The sequence below is a fragment of the Drosophila eugracilis genome, unplaced genomic scaffold, assembly GCF_018153835.1.
Source record: "Drosophila eugracilis isolate 14026-0451.02 unplaced genomic scaffold, ASM1815383v1 contig_2154, whole genome shotgun sequence".
In the NCBI taxonomy this organism is placed as follows: domain Eukaryota; kingdom Metazoa; phylum Arthropoda; class Insecta; order Diptera; family Drosophilidae; genus Drosophila; species Drosophila eugracilis.
The window spans coordinates 13459287-13478174 of NW_024573038.1; the positions used below are offsets into that span (position 1 = coordinate 13459287).

At 38.1% G+C, this 18888-nt stretch overlaps 1 protein-coding gene across 23 annotated transcripts in view; it reads right to left on the reverse strand.

Moving 5' to 3' along the window:
* LOC108118204 (glutamate-gated chloride channel) overlaps positions 1-18888 on the reverse strand; it is a 53967-nt gene that overhangs the window by 16290 nt on the left and 18789 nt on the right. For 14 of the 23 annotated variants that reach the window (XM_017230763.2, XM_041818193.1, XM_041818192.1 and 11 more), the window contains 10 exons: positions 17206-17269; positions 6605-7588; positions 5964-5984; positions 5217-5305; positions 4680-4754; positions 4152-4216; positions 3861-4081; positions 2501-2583; positions 1048-1185; positions 400-552 (listed from right to left, as the gene is read on the reverse strand). In XM_017230763.2, the coding sequence (XP_017086252.1) occupies positions 400-552; positions 1048-1185; positions 2501-2583; positions 3861-4081; positions 4152-4216; positions 4680-4754; positions 5217-5305; positions 5964-5984; positions 6605-7578 (1819 nt within the window). In that variant the 5' untranslated portion in view covers positions 7579-7588; positions 17206-17269. The other 9 variants (XM_041818191.1, XM_041818189.1, XM_041818186.1 and 6 more) reach the window with 7 other exon arrangements.

An 18888-nucleotide genomic window follows, 5' to 3' on the forward strand; every position in this document is an offset into this window, starting at 1 on the left:
CCTTAAAGTGTGGGCATACTTTTGGGTGGGCACTGTATTTGATAAGTATTTTATTCTTTTATGCTACTACTGTTGGCCGCATTGAAATGAAATGGTAAAGTGACAATCAGAAATCATAAAATTGTACAAATTACATTACAGAAGGGCAATCGAAAAAGGCAAATGCTACGAAAGGCGGAAAGAAAATCAATTCTCAATGGCGTACAAAATTGATTTTTGGTTCGGTTAATTACTTAAAATTACGTATTTTTTTTATTAAAAGTTTTGTATTTTTTTTTTTTTTTTGGTTTTGTTTTTAGTGTGAGAGAGAGAGAGAGAGAGCGAGGGCAAAAATTGTTTATGGTTTTGGGTTTTTGTTTATTTTTATTTTTAAATTGATGGTTTTTTTGGTATTGTTACCTATCATCGATCTAGCTGGCACGGCATTCCATTCTAGCCAGAAAGTTATAAAGGACGACGTCACCAATATAATGCCGGGTATAAAAACGGTGGTGAAATAGAATGCACGATCTCTGGTAAAGATTAAATCGACCCTAAGACAGCTGTAGTTCCCTAGGGGCATTATTTTGGGTTTTTGGGATTTGTTTTGTTGGTTGTTTTTGTAGCGTTTTTGTTTTTATATATAAATATATATAAGAGAGGAGGAGTGGGAAGGTAGACAAAGAGTAGACCATTAGATAGGCATTGGATTTATATTTTGTAGATTCTTTGCTAAAATGTAAAAGCTGCAAAAGCATATCTAGCCGAGTTCTGAGTTCTACAAAAGTAAATCAATTTTAAAAAAAAATATTTATTAACTTTTAAAAAGCCAAGCCAAAGAATGGAGTACTAAACTGAGAAGGTCTTGTTTTTGTTTTTGGTTTTTTATACGGAACCTAAAAGTTGTTGTTTTTTTTTTTTTAAATACCATATTTTACCATATAAACTACGTTTACTAAAAGAGCAAAAATGTTCCGGTTGTAAATTCTTTTGGCTAATACAAAAAGTATAAGCAAAATGAAGTGATTGGCTATTGAAAGTCGAAGAATGGAGATTCTAATGACTTACCTCTCCAGCTGTTTTGATCGCAGGCCGTTGTTTGATTCTTGATCAAGTACGCATTTAGTGTGGTCAGCGAAGGGCTTTTCCGCAGAGTGTCCTCATCGTTTTTCCAGACGTATTTGATTTGGGCCTCCTCATAGGAAACTGTACAAAGATATAGAGAATGTTTATATTTAGCTTTAGGATTACATAATCCCTTCATCTCCATCATCCACATCATAATCATCATCTTATTAATTAATTAGATTAATGTAAATAGGCAAATGCATATTGTCTGAGCCATTTGTCAGGGTTAGGGCCCACACCGTCAGTAAATTAAATCATATTTGACAAACAAGCCGTGACAGGCAGCCAAAAGGCACAACACTTCGATGGCTCTTTCCCACTCATAGATGTGAATCTCGGCAGGAACCACCGACATCATCATCCTCTCAAAGTAATTTACGATGTTGCTCACGTTCTTAGCCAATGTTTCTAAGAGGGGTTTCTGGGGGAGGAGGGGTGTTGTTAGGGTTGGGAACCGGAAACAACTTTCGAAAACAATGTGAAGACAAAAAGCCCAGAACAGCCCAGGCTGACTATGTGTGTTGGTTTATCTGTGTGTGTGTGTGTGTGTTTGGCAGGCAGTCAGCCTTGTTAGTCACTTTGTCAGCTTTTGTCGTTTAGAGCCCCCCTTCCTGTGCTGGTGCCACGCCCCTTTTAGCCACATTGCCTTATCCATTGTTGCATAAACACAAACACATAGAAGAAAACACACACAGGCAAATGCAGATGGAGGCTAAGATTTCCCTTGAGTGGCAGTCAACACGCTCGCCTGCCCATCTTTTTATCATCAGAGGCATCAACATCTTGAGGTTCCCTTTCAACACTTTGCAATTGTCGCATTATTTATACATTAATCCTGCTCACAGGCTCTTCAATCGTATTGTTTAAAAAATACTTAACACTCAGCACTTGGTTTTGACATCTTTCGTTTTGATTTTCAATATGTTGGAAAATTTAATTTGAGTTGTCTTTAGTTTAATCTTGATTTAGTCGAATTTTAAACATTTTCTAATATTAATTTGTTTTTTTATACGTTAAGTGATTAATTAACATCTTAGATTAAATCCTTAGTTCTAGGCTAAACGAATTTATAAATCTTTCCTTATAAATAACGACAGTATAAAAATACTAAAACATTTTTACAGCTTTGTTTTGTTTAGTCTGCCCTCAAACCCCTTTTCAATACTTGTTGTTCCTCTGTTCGCATGTCCGTGAGCGAGACGAATGTACACACAAAACGATCTCTTAAGGCTGACTTACCTTATAGAAAGAGAAAACAGTATATCAGGATTATATTTACAACTAAGTTGTTACCTTACAATGGGACTTACACATATATCTTATGCTAAAAGTTATACAGTGGGCCTTATCAGTACTTGTCCTACCACACTAATAATAATATATTTCTACTTACTGCTCTCCATGGAGAAGGAACACTTTGGATCATCGAATGGAAATATATGAAGACTTCCCTGGCAGGATAAGATCAGGTGACGTCTGGAAAAAGAATGCCACAAACAATAGGTTAAATTTATATTTTAAACTTACAGTGTAAATGTTTATAACCAAACAACAAACTTAAATGCAAAACAAACAGCTTAACAAGGGCCCAAAGGTATCTGATTTGCTGTTAAATATTAAAGAAATTAGTTTGTTTATTTCCTATGATTTCAAATTTAAAGCCTTTGGGCACTTGACCATATCACATTTCTTGATTAAAATGAAAACTAAACAGAAATATTTACACATACTAAATTCCCGTTTTATTACAGCTTTTAACTATTTTCCCTACTCCTGGCGATGCATATCTATCGTAAAATATTTTGTGACCTTATAATTCCTTGAATTTTCTCCCCGAGCAGTTTCATGCTTGTCTTTGCCACTTAATATCACGCTTTGTTCACCAGCATCAATTCATAATTTTCCACTCCGTGTCGCTGCTGTCGTGCTTTCCCAGCAACTTTTTTCCAACATTTCCCCTTGTCGGCTATGCAAACAGCAAAAAAGGGAAATGCTGGACCAGAAAAAGCTGGAAAAGTAAATGGCAACTGCAACTTATTTTAATTGCTGGACGACACTTTTGCGCTATGCAGTCAATTGGAAAAGTTCTGTTGAATTAAAAATGTAGACAAGTTGGGAAAGGGGTTGGAAAAAAGAGGGCGAAAACGAAGACAAACATGAGCATCCAACGAATGCTGGCCATATTGTGAAAAGTTCCTTGCCTTCTTCTTCTGTTTCCCCCCTCTCTCAGCGCGCAGCATAGGAGTCTGAAATTTTCCAGCTGGCCAGGATATATGTACTTTGTACCTGGCCAAATATTTACATACCTAGCTACTCTTTTTCTTCTTTTTTTTTTTATGCATTTTTTTAGTCATATTCACCTATTTCTCTGCGCTACCTTCTCCGTTTCTTGTGCTATTTTTCATTACAGCCTCGTGTGTTTGCCCGGCTAGCTTACATATTTTGTGGGCCCTTTCCTCAAAATTTTCCACTAGCCAGAAAGAAAAAAGTAAGAAAAAACGATGGAAAATTGAGCAAAGCAGAGACAAAAAAAAAAAACATAGCAGCAAAGAGAATAAAAAAATATTGCCGCTCTGCCTGTCATCTTGCTCTCCCTAATGAATATGAACTTTGAGCGAAAAATTTGCATTTTCTGGCGCCATTAAAGCCGCTTAGCCCGGCCTCGTCTCCAGTTCTACATTTTTTTTTTTTTTTTTTGTGTAAAAAATTCATTCATATTCAAATCGAGCAACAACACTGAAACGAACACACACCTCATTGCGTACGTAATGGTCCCGTTCCGAAATATTCTTAAAGCGAAATGCATTGGTATGATGGGATCCTTGAAATCGCCATGCATAATGAAATACGTATCCGGCGTCCAGATGCTATCATGATGATGCAGAGCATTTAAGAAGTCATAATGAGACTTATTGCCATATTGCAGTCGCGGATCGTTCCATTGCTGGTTCAACAGAAATTCAACCTCGTATTTCTGTAAAGCAACTCAGTTTTTATATCTTAGAAAATACACATATTACTTTTACTATTATTTGCGGACTTACCAAACTACTTTCATCGGGCGATGCTAAGCTCAGGAGCAGCACGTTCACGTTCACCGTCAGAGTGCCTATTAAAAGGGATTTCAATGCAGTCTACTTTTGAAATAGTTTATTAAAATAATATTTAAGTGCTAGAAGAAAGGAAAATTCTAGTGAATTTTGTAAGTTTTAAAGAAATGCTGAAGAAGTGCCGGAAGAAAGAAAAAATCTACAAATGTAATAGAAATAAATGTCTGGCCAATATTTAGTTTGTGGAAAGGCAAAACTGCTTTCATGGAAAAGAAAAAAATGTAGATGGGAAATATTAAAAATAACCCTAAAAAACTGAATTTAAATCTTTTTTTGTGTGCAAAACTAAACTTTCTGCTAAAATCGTAAACTTGCGAAACTTTTCTTAAATTTTGTATGAAATCATCGTAATAAAACATTCTTAAAATAATAGTTATTTCTATGAAAGTAAAAGGAAACTCAAAATATTAGATACAAGTGCATCTACGTATAATATACAAAATCCTTGAGAATACAACCAACCGCGATTGTGTGGTCTCCGTGCATTTTGATTAGTTGCCATATCGGGCGATTGCAAACCACAGCAAAAGTCTTCATCTGCAAAAAGTGAAGGACGTGATTGAAGGATTTAACTTGAAACCAGATGAAAATCTCTTTGTTAAACTCATCAATATTATCTCTCTAAATTGTGATTTTATAGTTTTCCCGCAGTAACAAAGAATGTAAAGTATTGATTTCCCAAAACATAAACATATCGAATGTAATTGCATTGCATAGATGGTCTGGCTGAAGGCATTGTCCTCAGAAAACCCTCAAAGTGTTCACTTCTTTTGTGCATCAGACATCCAGGACAGTGGAGCCATTAAGTTTAATTGATTTTATAGTGTCCATACGTCGTGGCGCTGGCTCCTCCAGTTGTTGTCTGCTGGTTGTCATTTGGCAACCCCTCTTAATGGCACAAAAACTAAGTACAATACCCGCAAACACTCTACACTTAGTTAAATTGGAAATTGAATCGAAACATTGTGGAAATGGCAAATAAGTTGGGAAACTTCTTACCATTTACAGGCGGCAGTAATCGTTTATCGTAGCGCTTCTTCTCAAGTAGTAAATCTAATATCTCCTTATCCGAACTGGACTCATCGAATCTGTGTGGAATATCAGAAAATTAGTTTGAAATTTATATATATTGTTATTAAGAAAATAACAATTAATGTTAATTTGTGTTAGTAATTATCAAAATATAAACTTGTTTATTATCCCTGGGAATCTTTTATGTACAACAGTTTCGTGTGCTGTTTTAGACAGATGGGAAGTTTGTTAGTTTGTGGATAAATATGTTTAACAAGAAAGCCAATTAACAGATTAAAACTTATAATAAAGCACTAAAATTAGAAATTTTCCTATTTAAAAAGTATTAAAGTATGTTTATTAAGTCTTATCAAGATGACAAGACTGTCTTTTAATAGCAAAAAAGAAACAAATAGTTCTCAGTTCTAAGATAGATTTGCTTTGAAGTTTTGGTTTAGTTTGCAAAGCATTTTAGTTTTAGGCAAATCATAAACTTGTTTTTCCAAATCACATGCATAGCATCAGCAGAACGAAGCTGAGAAAAACCAATTGCCTTAACGGGAAATCAAATAAACTCAAAAAGTGCAGAATAACGAAACTTCATAATTTGAGTAAAAGATGAAACCAAAAACTCTAGTTTTCTCATTTTCCATATAAAATCTCTGTTTTCGGTTTTATTTTTTTTTTAGTTTTTTTTAAAGAAAGAGAGAGGGAAGGAGGTGTGCATTAACTTACTTCGACCAATCGATGCCATGACTGAAAGAATTTCAAAAAGGAAAAAATAAATAGAACAATTTTTGTACGTGTTGTGGAAAGGATTGCCAGGCGATACAGATTGATAGATACGTATATATGAAGAGACAGATAGATAGTTAGGGGATAGAGAGGCGGTTTGGTAGTATGTGTGTGTGTGTGTTAGGGTGTTACAAAATCAAATGATGGAATGAATTTGGGTGTTTTCATGAAAGCACTGAGTTCGCCTTGATTTTTTCTACAAACTCACAAATTTTTTATTGAATATATTTCATTATTTATATCTTTAACAAATATTTTAAACATAATTTTCAATATTTATCTTTGATATCGATAACTTATATCGATTATAAAAAACTACCATCTGCCGTTTGTGTTAGTAAAAATGGCGGATATCGGTTTCGATTGCCCATTGCCGTTATCGACAATGGCGTACTTCGGTAGCAAGCAACCCTGTCAAGATTATTTCACAGGAAATGGCTACCCCACCGGCAACGGAAGCTTCCAATTACATTAAAATATATTTCAATATTTTTATTCCTTACAATTGCTGATTTAAAAATCAAGGCGAACATTGCAACTAAGTGAACTCTGTATTGATTTTAACCGGGCAAAGCACTCACATGGGATGCTTGTCGAGGGCACCCGTCTCCGATTGCGTGGCAGCTGCCGTGGACGCGGTGGTCAGATAGCAGAGCATCAGGATGACGCTAGAGGCGGCATAGAAGCTGATCGACTGGCTATAGTGCTTGTAGTGCTGGCCAAGATATTGGAAGGCTGCCGCCGATGTGGCCGCTGCCGTGGCGCTGACATTCGCGATAATTGCCGCTGACATGGTGGCGGGCAGTTGGGACTCGGCATACGGATGTCCTTGCCACGGCCGGTAGGCTATTGGCTGGCGATCCTGGGCAGGACTCTCGTCGTCCTGTTTCTGCAGCGTTTTCGCTAGGGCGGCAAGGGCGTGGAAATGCAGGGATAATGCCGAAATGCCAGCAATTGTGGCTGGTGATTTTGAGTGGCTTGCAGGATCCAAAGCGGCCGGATCCTGACGCCTCCGCCGACGGACATTGTGATGCTGCTGCCGATGCTGCTGCTGCTGCTCGTCCCTATCCTTATCCCGTTCGGCGATTTGAATCGTTGTTGCCGCAATATCGATTCCGATTCTAACCGCCGTATCGACGACAATGGATCCCTGCCTCGCCAAAGCGTCCTCGCTTTCGTCCTTGTGCGTTTCAGCCACTTGACTACCGTACTTGTTGTTCTTGTTGTTGTTCTCCTGACGTGGCTGCCGTATCGTTAAAAGCACTTGAGCCGTCGCTTTTAGATGTTCGGGCCCAGTTTCTGGCTGTGATTGTGTTTGGGCCTCTGATTCTGTTTCTGCTTCTGTTTCTACTTCTGTTTGTGTTTCGGTTTGCGTTTTATGGTTTTGTTGATAGTTATCCTTGATTTTGAGGTCCTCAGCTTGTTTCTCGTTTGCTCTGACAGCGGCCTTGCCTCTGGTCCCTGCTCCTGCCTTGCCACGGCATTGGTTGTGCCTCAGTTGCTTGCTTCTCGGTTTGTGGGGCTGCTCTTTGGCCGCTTCAAAGACGCAGCCCATGTTACGACAACTGCAAGGAAATGCGTACAATGAAGAAGGTTTTTTGTTTAGGAAATATTTATGAATTATTTATGAAATTTGTACATCTTATTCGGAGAAAAGGTGGTAAAGATATCTTTTTAGAAATCATTTCAAATACCTCATAAATCAAAACCATTTCTAAATGGACTGTAAAAACCCTTTGCTGAAATCATTATTTGGCGGAAAATCACCACCAATACCCCCATTAGGTCGTTTTTCAATTTAGCACCGCCAAAAAACTAATTAACCTCGTCGAAAGCAATTCGCGTGGCTCAATCTAAAATAAAAATCTATCGTCACCCACTTGATTGTCGTGTCCAATGACTTGGCTCCATCAACACTTGCCCCCGCACACACACTCGTACATATACGATTTGATTGATGTGGCAATATTGGATTGTTTCGGCCCAAAGGCCACGCCCACCTGCGTGCACAACTAACCGTAAATGTCAGTTGCCAAATAACAGGGTTCCTGAAACCGATTTACGACTGAGAAAGAAAAACTTTAATTTTCTAGGTAATTTCAAACATAAGTTGGTACTTCTCAAAGTTGTATAATATTAGTACACTGCAGAGGTGTTTTGGGGGTTAACAATATGGACAAGGGATTACTGTATGATTATAGTGTATATATCGTCATATAAGGTTATTCATATGTACATACATATGTAAGCTGTAAAGCAGGGGTGCCTAATTTCGTTTTACGGCGGAGCATTTACTAATACGAATACAGAAAATATGCACATATACAGTTGTGTGTTGGTTTGCAGCTGAGCACTGAGAGAAAGAAACACACATTCTTTTTGCTAACCAATTCATCACCCTTTTCAAAACTCACTTCGATGGTCCCCTGTGAAATAAACTCCAAAGAGCAAACAGAAGTTAAAAGGAATGAATTCCAGTGCATGGGTTCGAGGATGATCGAGTAAGAAAGAGAACAGTTAGCGACGGAATGAGGCGGAAAGAAGAAAACGAAAAATTGTTGGTGGAATAGAGCCGCGAGTGGTCAAGCTTATGGGAGAGCAGAGAGAGCACCACAACAGAGAGTATTTACAACAAAAAAAGGAGCAGCTAGAGCATAGGCGTTGAACGTCCCTGCTGTAAAGGCTAAAAAGTTAGGGGGAAAAGTAGGTATAATCTTACAAAAGAAAAGAAAAATGTAACAAAATTACTTTTTTGAATAATATATTAAGGATTTTAAATATTTATGTAATTTAATGATCATTTATTAATTTATGTAACATATTTAAAATTAGACTCAAAAATTAATATGTAAATTCAAAAAGTTTGTACAGCCTCTCTTATGGTTATCATTTTCCCAAATATTAATCTGCTTTTAATTCAACGTATTTAGTTTTTAATCTCCAACCATCCCAAGCTAATTTTCCTTAAATGTATTTCCGAAAAAGGTTTAAATTGTAGACCAGAAAACTAGCTACATAAGAGTGTAAACGTTTTAGGCCAGAGCCCCAAAAACCGAATGTCTGTCAGCCAGTCAATGGGCCAAACGAATTTTTATTGTTGCCTGTCAAAGGCTGTCTTTTGGCTGTCTTTCCTCGGCTGCTGTTGTTGCAATTTGTATGTAGTTGTTGCTGTTGCTGTTGTGGTTGTCAGTTTGTGGCCAAGTCCGGGAGGAATGCAATTTTCATTTCGGCCAAAATGTATATGTAGCTATCAAGTAGGTACAACTTTGGGTATATTTTGACATTTATTCAACATGCAAAGAACTCTAACGGCCATTGCACCAACCGAAATGAATTCCGACCACAAAAATTCAATTTCCGCCTTTGCTCTAAATGAAACTGAAGAATAAATAGACATTCATTGAGAACGAATGATTTGGGTCTGATTAGTTATGTATATAACTTTGTTGCATGCATGTTTGGACATATGTATTTATCAAGAGGAGGAACAAAATAATCGGCTTATATATGAAGCAGTTTAAGAAATATGCATAAGCTGCTTAAGGAAAAGAACTTTATTTTAATACTTTCAAGAGAAGTTTACAGATTAAGAGTCCAGAAAACATGGAAACAAACCGCAGTCAATTTAAACTTGATTGCCAGAACAGCTTATTCTCAGCCATATGGAAAAGCCAGTGAAAAACTTTGACATGAGTGAGTCTCGGTTTTCTATCCTTTTTCTCGTTCTCAACCAAGAAGGAAAAACCGCAGAAAACACACAGACAAACCCACTAAAAGCGGGCACTCAGTGGCTTTGGGCTTTTGTATCCGCCACCATATTCAGGGTCTTCATTATACATTTATTCGATTTTTACGTGACTTTGGCCATAAAGCACAAAAATAAACCCCAAGACAGCAGATACCAAAAGTAATAGGCTTAGAAACTAGGAAGAAGGTCTAAGCAAAGGGCCTTGTAAATGGGTCTCATATACAAATTGGTACCGATATAGCTTATACGTGTTTTTTCCTTGGCCCCATATCTCTGTATATATATGCTCCCTATCCACATATGCCAGGACAATTATTGACCTCAATCTATTTTAAACGCTTGTTCGACTTTCTTTTTGTTTTTTTTTTTGGGGGGGAGGGGGGTTGTGCACCAAAAATGTCAAAAAACTTTAACTGAATGCGAACTTTTCAGGCAAAGCAGAATTGGCTTAGACAAAAAAAAGAAGGGTAAAAAATACAGAAATTACTGACCATAGATCAGTTCATACCGGGCTTCCTTTGAATCCTTCCTGGCCATCCCCGCTGATATCCTTGATGCCTTCCGGGGCATAAATTTACACAAACCGCGCTCGAGAGTCCGTCCGGCGACTGCAGTTGGGGCCAAAGTTAATCCTGCCATCGTCTGGCGGCCGGAAACGGCGCCAACTGACAGCCCAAGCCAACAACTAACCCGAAACACAACCAATCCCTCCTGCCACATTTTTTTTTGTTTCCTTGGGTTTAGTCTAGTTCGTTGTGCATTTCATTTTACGCTCTCAACTTTTTCATATTTTACTGGAGCAATTTTTCATATTCCATATTTGCAACTTCGTTCTGTATCTTATTTTTCTTTTTCTTTTTGGCGTTGGTGCGACTTGTTCAGTCAATTTAATAATTTGCTGCTAGTTTTTGCCACCACTACAAATTAGTTGGGGGATTTTCAACCAACATTATTTGCATACTTTTGGGCGAGCGCTTTTGTTGCGGTCGTGGCCACATGTCGGATACTTAATATCCCTTAGACCGACAAACATTTCGAGCACGTTTTGTGCTGGATCAGCTTTAATGTCCTAATTTGCAATTTCGCCCAAATCAAGCGGCAATCCAATTAGATGTTAGTCCAACACTTTTCCCAGCCAGCCGGAGTTAATTGAAAATTCCATTAAATTTGATGGCAGACAAACTATCTACCAGGATGAGTAATTGCAATTTACAGCTGCTGGTTAGTTAGTTAAGAGCTTACAGATTTACAGGAGCATTTAAGTAATCTTAAGCTCTGATTAATTTAAATGATTCCATAAAATGTTAAGCAATTTACGTTACCTAACCTTAAGTTCAATCTTAACTTCTAGGCAAATGCCTTTTACTAGACAAAAACTTTTAAAGAAAATTTGTAAAATTGCCATTAAACGGACAAGTCTCAGTCACAGACCAGTGAGTAAACTCAGTAAACAAAATAACAATAAAAACTTTAGCCACAATGACAACAACAATAACAACAAGCAACAATTACAAACAACTTGTTATCGATTTTTTGGGCGTCAGTGTTTGCCATGGCGCCATTGTTCGAAGTCACGAACTTTCCAGTGACAGAAAAGACAAGAGCAAAAATAAAGTTGATTAAACCCATTGAAATTTTTACCCCGGCTTTTAACGTATCCTATATAGCCACGTATATATATATAAAGATTGTGGGCGGCCAAACAAGAAAGGCTAAATGGGGGCATTGTTGTGTTGAAGGCAGCTCTACAAATTATAAATGTGGACAACTCAACAAATTGTGAATTAATCCATTGTTCTGAAAGAGTTACAATCACACAGAGAGAAAAATCCCCCTGAAAATGGTGCTTAATCAGTAAGTTAAGATACTTTTTTCCAGCGAAATAGTTTTATAAATAAGTTAATAAATCGAAAATCCTTTTTTTTTAGTACCATTTTATGTTTGCATGCGGTGAGGATTACATCGGTTAACTCTCTTAGTTCTGGTTCAACCAGCTTTTACATCGGTTTACTGCACTTCAATCAAACCTACACAAAATGAAATCCATATTTAATGAGCTTAGCAACCCGCTGGCCATAATGGACCATAATCTGTTGCATTAAAAGTTATTAAAATGTCATGGCATAGACCAAAAATTGATGGCCAGGCAAATGTGGTAATTGAAGAAGGGCACTTGACCCAGTTCTGTGTTCTCAGATTGCAATTGGAAATTGGCAGGGCGGACACTGAGAGCAATCTGCATGCTGCCATGCCTAATTAAATAACTTCGTGGTGGGCAAATGGCAATGGAATTCTGTTGGAATGCAGGTGGTTTTGCAGGAGTGGAGATAGAGATGGTGATGGTGATCGAGTCGAGTGCAGTTCATTCGCATTTCAATTAAAATGGAAGTGCAGACAGAGACACAAACAGGCGGCGGGCACTCAACAAATGGCAAACCACTCAGAGGGACGCTAAGCCGTTTAGGCTTAAGTCAGCTTATTGCTCGGAAAAGTAGAACACGCGACGACATAGTTGACACACGACGACGACGACCTGTTGGAAACCGAGAATTTTCCAATAATCGAACGTGCACGTTTAATTAATGCCAGCCAAGTGTAATTGAATAAAAGTTCTTCTATCTCCTGGCGTTTATTTTTTTTCAATTTGGTTGCTTTGTTTAATTTCAATTTTAATTTAAATACCACCCCCAGGCTGTTCATAACTATGTATAGTACAGCTTAGTACAGTAGATATACCATCAGATATACAATCAATACACCCTTATGAGAAAATATAATCATGATAAGAAGGGATTTACAGGCACGTACCATTGCAGAAAAATGTAAAACTAGCAAAGATCAATGTAAGCATTACAGAAAAATGTTAAACTCTCACAAACAATAACACTAACTAGCTAACATTGCAGAAAAAATGTTAAGCTAGAAGAGACTAATATAAACATTACAGAAAAATGTTAAACTGTCCCAAACACTAACACTAACTAGCTAACATTGCAGCAAAATGTTAAACTAACAGAAACCAATGTAAAATTTTAGAAATTCCAAATCGTATGCTATTAACCAGGGACACATTTAGCCAAATTCCACTGTAGATGCTTATGATTCATCGCTGAGGTGAGCCATTTAACCCAACTAATTGCACATTTTGACAGTTTGCGGTGCAAACGTTTGCGCAAAGTTAACGCAAAATGACAAAGTGCAAATGTGCAACGGTCGTGTGGCGATAGAGCAGGAATTGTGGTTTGACTTGGCAATAGGATGGGGTCATCCACATGATGTTGCACTTATAGTTGTGGTGTGGGTGTTACCTGCATTGAATACCCGTGTTTGCCTGCCTGGTATCACATATTGTTTACAATAAGTTTGGGTCAGCTCGATGCTGACGATGTTGACCAATACCAGAGAACACAAAACGTCGAACACAAAAAACATCGACGTAGAGAGAGAGAGAGGAAACTTTGCTATTTTCCTTTGCCCCCAGAGAAATACGAACAGAGAAATCGAACAGCTGGTTGAGTCGAACATGGCTGGCTTTGGGAATTGGCAATAGCTTGTTTGGTTATGCGACATGTTTTCAGTTGAACACTTCCGAAAAAGTTTTACGTACATATTTTATATACATATGTATAATTAAAAGTGAATGAACAAATTGCGGTGGATATTCACGGATGACCGCGACCGCAGGTCCTTAAAGTGAAGCGGAAGTGTGTCACGCCCGCAAATGTTGCGTAAACAGTGGCGGTCAGAATATTGACACTGGAAGATAAATTTTCGATATTTCAACGGTATGTTGTTTGATTTTTGATAGGAATCGTAATAAATCTTTTTAATATAACTTAATTATGAATAATATATTTTATAAATTTGCTAGAATACCCAGGGATATTATAAATACAAGCAGAAAATGTAGTATATTATTTTATATAATTTTTTCTTTTGATTTTTTTCAAATATTAAGTTATAAAAATGCTGTGTGCCTTTAGTCAAACATCAGCTGTATATTTTTTATTTAAAACCAGCACTCGTTCCAATTTCATTGATTGTTTGAGTAATTAAACAATCGAATCGAGCAATCCCCTTGATCCCATTTTCAGATCAAACTTTTCGAGGCTGCGTCCTTTTCAGTTTCCTTTTTTTTTTGTTTCATTTTTACACCAGTACCCCGTTTCGTTAAAGGGCTTTGCAAAGGAATTGTTGTTTGTTCGAAGAGAGTCCTTCTAAAATGTCGAAGGGAAGAGTTCGAATGCTCTTGGTCCTGTCACTGCCACTTAAATGCCATGCATCATGGAAATTTATGTGAATAAATTATAATCAAGCAAAGAAAAACTTGCAGACCGTAATAATTCAGATTAAAAAGTATTTATACACATGACACAGTCAGTTGGGAAAATTCTGGCTGCTGAGATGGGAGTTGGGCATGGCTGTTGGGTGGGCTTATGCTGCTGGTCACGCGTGGTGGCCGCGTGTGTCCAACGCTGATTTCGCCATAATAAATTGACATTTTTTGGACATTTCTCTGCTCTTCGCTCTGGTTTTTCGCCCTGGGAACTGGTAGCTGTCTGTCATTTAAGCTTCTCTGTTTTTTATTCTTCTTATTTTTCCTTTCCCCTTCTTGTTGGTGGTTTCTGCTGTTGTTACAAGGTCCCAGGGCAAGCCGCTTAAGGAGATATTGGCTGAAGAGTTGAATTGAGGACGATCCGAAGGATATGCAGACTGACAATTGGGAAATTTCGATTTTAAGTTGAATTAATTCTTGAAAGTTCTTGAAGAATGTAGGGAAAAGTAATATGATTTGTAATTTTTTATGTCTGTTAGGTTTTTTACATTATTCTTACTACAGCTTGTGCCGCTATAGCGCGCTGTTTACAATTCTTGTTCATCCCTCTACTCGCTTGTCCGTGAGCGAGATGGACATATATACAAAACGATCCCTTAAAGCTAACTTATATGTTAGAAAGAGAGAAAGAGAGTTTACCAGAATAGAATTTACAGTTAAGTTGTTTCTTATTTGTCTTATAAATATCCGTTATGCTAAAACTTATACAGTGGACCCTTATAGTACTTGTCCTACCACACTACGCATGGATCGTAACTTTAATTAAACACCTTAAGGCTTTCCAAACCAAAGAAAATCTCTGCCTAGACCACATGCAAATAAAGCTTATGCGGGTTTTTCTTTCGAAAATCTGGACAATCAAAATTCTTGGCTTTCCCCCTACCACAAACAAGAAAAGCCGCAAGAAAATAACAGGAAAAAGCAATAAGCATTCAAATAACAAGTAGCATAAGAACAGCGAACAAGCAACGACAAATAATTTGGCACAAAGGCAAATAAACAAGATAAACAAACACAACAAACGAACAGACAAACAAACACGAGTAGGAAGACGACGTTGAAGACGACGCAGCAACAACAGCGAGGAAAGTAAAGACAAAAACGAGCCAAGTACGAAAGCACATAATGAGCATAATGGGCGTGTTGAGAGGGGGGGTTGTCGGCTTGCTGGGGGGTCACATTGCCCCTATGCTATGTCGCCTACACCCGAATAGCAATACCCTTTCGCCGCACCCCTCCATGGACATTACGAGTGCCAAAGAGCTTTTTGTGTTGGTTTCTCTCTGTTAGTGCTAGAATAAGCGCCACTTTACATGTACACACACACTCCAATCATATACGCACACATATGTACACTGGGGGAAAATATTGAAAGAAGCATTTTTATTTTTTTATATATCTTCTTTTGGCAAATATTAATATTATATAATGACATGTTTAAACTAAAAAAAAGTATAAAAACTAAAACTAAATTTTGAATTTCTTGAAATCGTCTAAAGATTGTTCTATCAGCAATTTTTTCCCTGTGTAAAATATGCAATCTAAATTCAAGACTAATTATTATTGATTTAAGAACAAAGTTTCTGCGTCGTCTGTTTGGCATTCTTATGTCTTTTCTTTCAGAAATTTTTATGAAACAACTTAATACCAAAATCAGATTATTTATTTTCAGTGCAGTAGCTACGGGGCATGGGTGAAGGAGATATTAGGGGATGTCACCCCTACTGGCAGGATGCAGTTACCAGCTGCAGCTGCATCTGCGAAACGAGGGCAGAGGCACGTCGCCAACCATTTAAACTAATCTTGAGGCAGTTTATTTATATATCTCAAGGGTCGTTTGTCCTAACAATGTGCCCTGCTTATATAGGAGCAGATATATATACGCAGATACGTGAATATATATACCTTTATATATATATATATACCTGAGATAAGCTCAGGTAAGCTATAAAAAGGGGAGCAAGCTAAAGGGGGATTCTATATGGGGCAACTCCCCCACAGCAGATGCACTCGAGATCTCCCTTTGAACTCACATTTTGGGACTGTTAAGGAGTGTAAAGGACATTAAAAAGAACCTTGTAATGGGGTTCTGTTTCTGGAGATAATAGGAAAAGCTTGCAGTAACCACAAAAGATGGAATACTCCTTTGCGTCGTGTTTTTTCCAAAGCTTAAAAAGTTACTTTACTGAGATACCTTCGCCCTTATTTATTGCATTTCAAAACTTAAAAGTACATTGCGTTTCTCAAAATTAATTTACCTTGTTTAAGCTTTACTAGATCCTCATAATCTGTATGAAAAGACGTCCATTAAATGAATTGAATAGAGTACCCAGACTTAGCAGGCACTCCTTGTACCTGCAGTTCAATGGTTCATAGGGCTGATGAGGTCGGCAAGGCACACTTCACTGACCTTTGCCTTAAGTAATACCCTGGTATGGAGGCTATTTAATTTCTATATAAATATTTTGCCATAGACCACAAATCTGCGGGTCATACGCCGCAAGGACACGACGCCGCAGGACACGCAGCTCCTTGGGAGCTTATGAGACCGCCAGGCTCGCCAATCCTCGCCAAGCCTCAAGTGCATGCCCGGCTGAACTTGTATTAAAGCAGCCGGAAATTAAACACACAAAAGTTTTCCAAGACTTAGCCCGCACCTTCACAAATACATATGGACTTAGCTACACTGAGGGGAAAACTATCCATGTTTACTTAGAACTTGAGGAAGGGGTTTGTGGGAGAATATTAAAACTTAAAGATTTTAAGAAAGCCTTTCTTAATAGTAAAACTATGATTCTTGCAGTCTAAAATCAATATATCTTGACACTAAATCTTTTGGTCGATAAAGTTTAGTATTCATTTTGAATATTTTAAATATTTCTCACTTAAAAGTGAATAAATTCAAGTCCTTCAACGACTTCTCTATCTGCAGTAGCTCACTGCTTGTTAGTGCTTCGAATTTTTATGGCTCGCACTTTATTTTTTTCATATATTTTTTCAAACGAGATTCTTTGCCAGCGAATGCATTCAGAGTCTGAGATCCGTTTGAGCTGTTGGGGCTTTGAGGAAGTGATTGAAAGGAAAAGTTTTGCACTTACCAGATTTAACCCGGCAGCCAGTTCAATGGAATCCTCTATCGCCCTGTGTCTGGATGGGATCCCGCTGAAAGAGATAATCATGTTAAAGTCAACCAATTATTAAATTGATATCAACACCAAAGGCCCGCACATTTTGGCACTTCAGGATTGTTTGGTTATGTTTGGATTAAGTCCCCATTGTCCTGGCCACAGGAACTACAGAAACAAGCAACAGACGAGGCCTGCTTTTAGATGAAATTGAACATACGAACATATGACTCTTATAAGAAGTGGAAAAGGGGCAGTGGCAGTAGGTATTACCAACCAACTTGGAATTCCCCAGCATGTGCCTCGGGCGCAAATGATGGAAATCACTTAACACGGAGTGCGGGGCAGTGGATGACGATGACAACGAGGATATGACAGGAGTGGGTTGTAATGGGTTGGTTGGTGACTGGAGAAGGAGGCTGAAAGGCTGTGCGAGTGGGGATTGTGTCTGAGTTCTTAATGAGCTTTTGTCTGCTGCATACTTTTCAGCGCCGAGACTTCTGCGTCTTGGGCTTTGTTCAAATATTTGACATGCGGGCAGGGGACGGGGCAGGGCTGTCCCTTGGCTATTATTGCTGAGTTTCTCAAAGAACAGTGGAGAACTAATGAAAAATCAGAGCATGGAAACTAACTTCGAATAATTAAGCTTTGATGGAACTCGGCACATCATTTTATTAGTTTGTCAAGGCAAAAATAAACAGCTTTTTGTAAACAAAAAGTTATCATTACAAAATTGAAAATCTCTTAGTAAGTTTTAATTATTATTTAAAATATTTCATATCTTGATTGCATTAAAACCTCAACAAGCTAAATCCTATAAGTAAAAGCCTACTAAAATCATAAATCCCATATTTTCCGAGCTGTGGACATTTCCACTATACAAATTCTAATATATAGGACATTAAATCAATAACCAAAAATTTATTATCCTCTGCAAGCAAATCTGAAATTTATTTCTTGTTACAAAACACCGAATTTCATTAGAATCTCAGCCCGTAATGAGTGCCAAGTTAATTGCCCTGCTTTTGCTTAAGATCTCTCCTTTCCGACTGCCATAACAATATCAATATCTTGTTTATGGCTCGCAAACACAAAATGGAAATTTCCCCTGGACTTATTTAATACACTTAAGCCGTCAACTTGGTCTTGGTGCACATGGCCACATGGCCACACGTCCTAAATCACTTACGGCCAAGTTCAATCAAACGAGTTAATAACTTCCGCAATGTGGCAGCCAAAATTAACCATAATTCACATGCTACGGCCAACTAAACTGACCTATTAGCCTTCTCTGGACTTCAGACTTTTTTGGGGGGGGGCAGATTTGGGAGAGGTCCAGTTTGTTCGCTTGAATGGATATTCCATGGTCTGATCTGGGCCAAGACTACTGGGCGGCGGCTACCGACCTGCGGGGGATTGGGGACTGTAATATGGTAATTTTAGCGCTTGTCTCTCCACGGACTCACATGGCAATCAGCACACACAAGCCCAGGTACACAAAGAATAAAAATGCCGGAGCACATGTCACATTTGCCACATGAGTTAACGTAGCTCATTTATCATGGCCCCCGTCTCGCGTCCTGCGTCCTGTAACCTGCGATGTCGTGGCCATATTCCACTGTCTCCCTTAGGCGACGGCAACGGTTCAAGGTGACC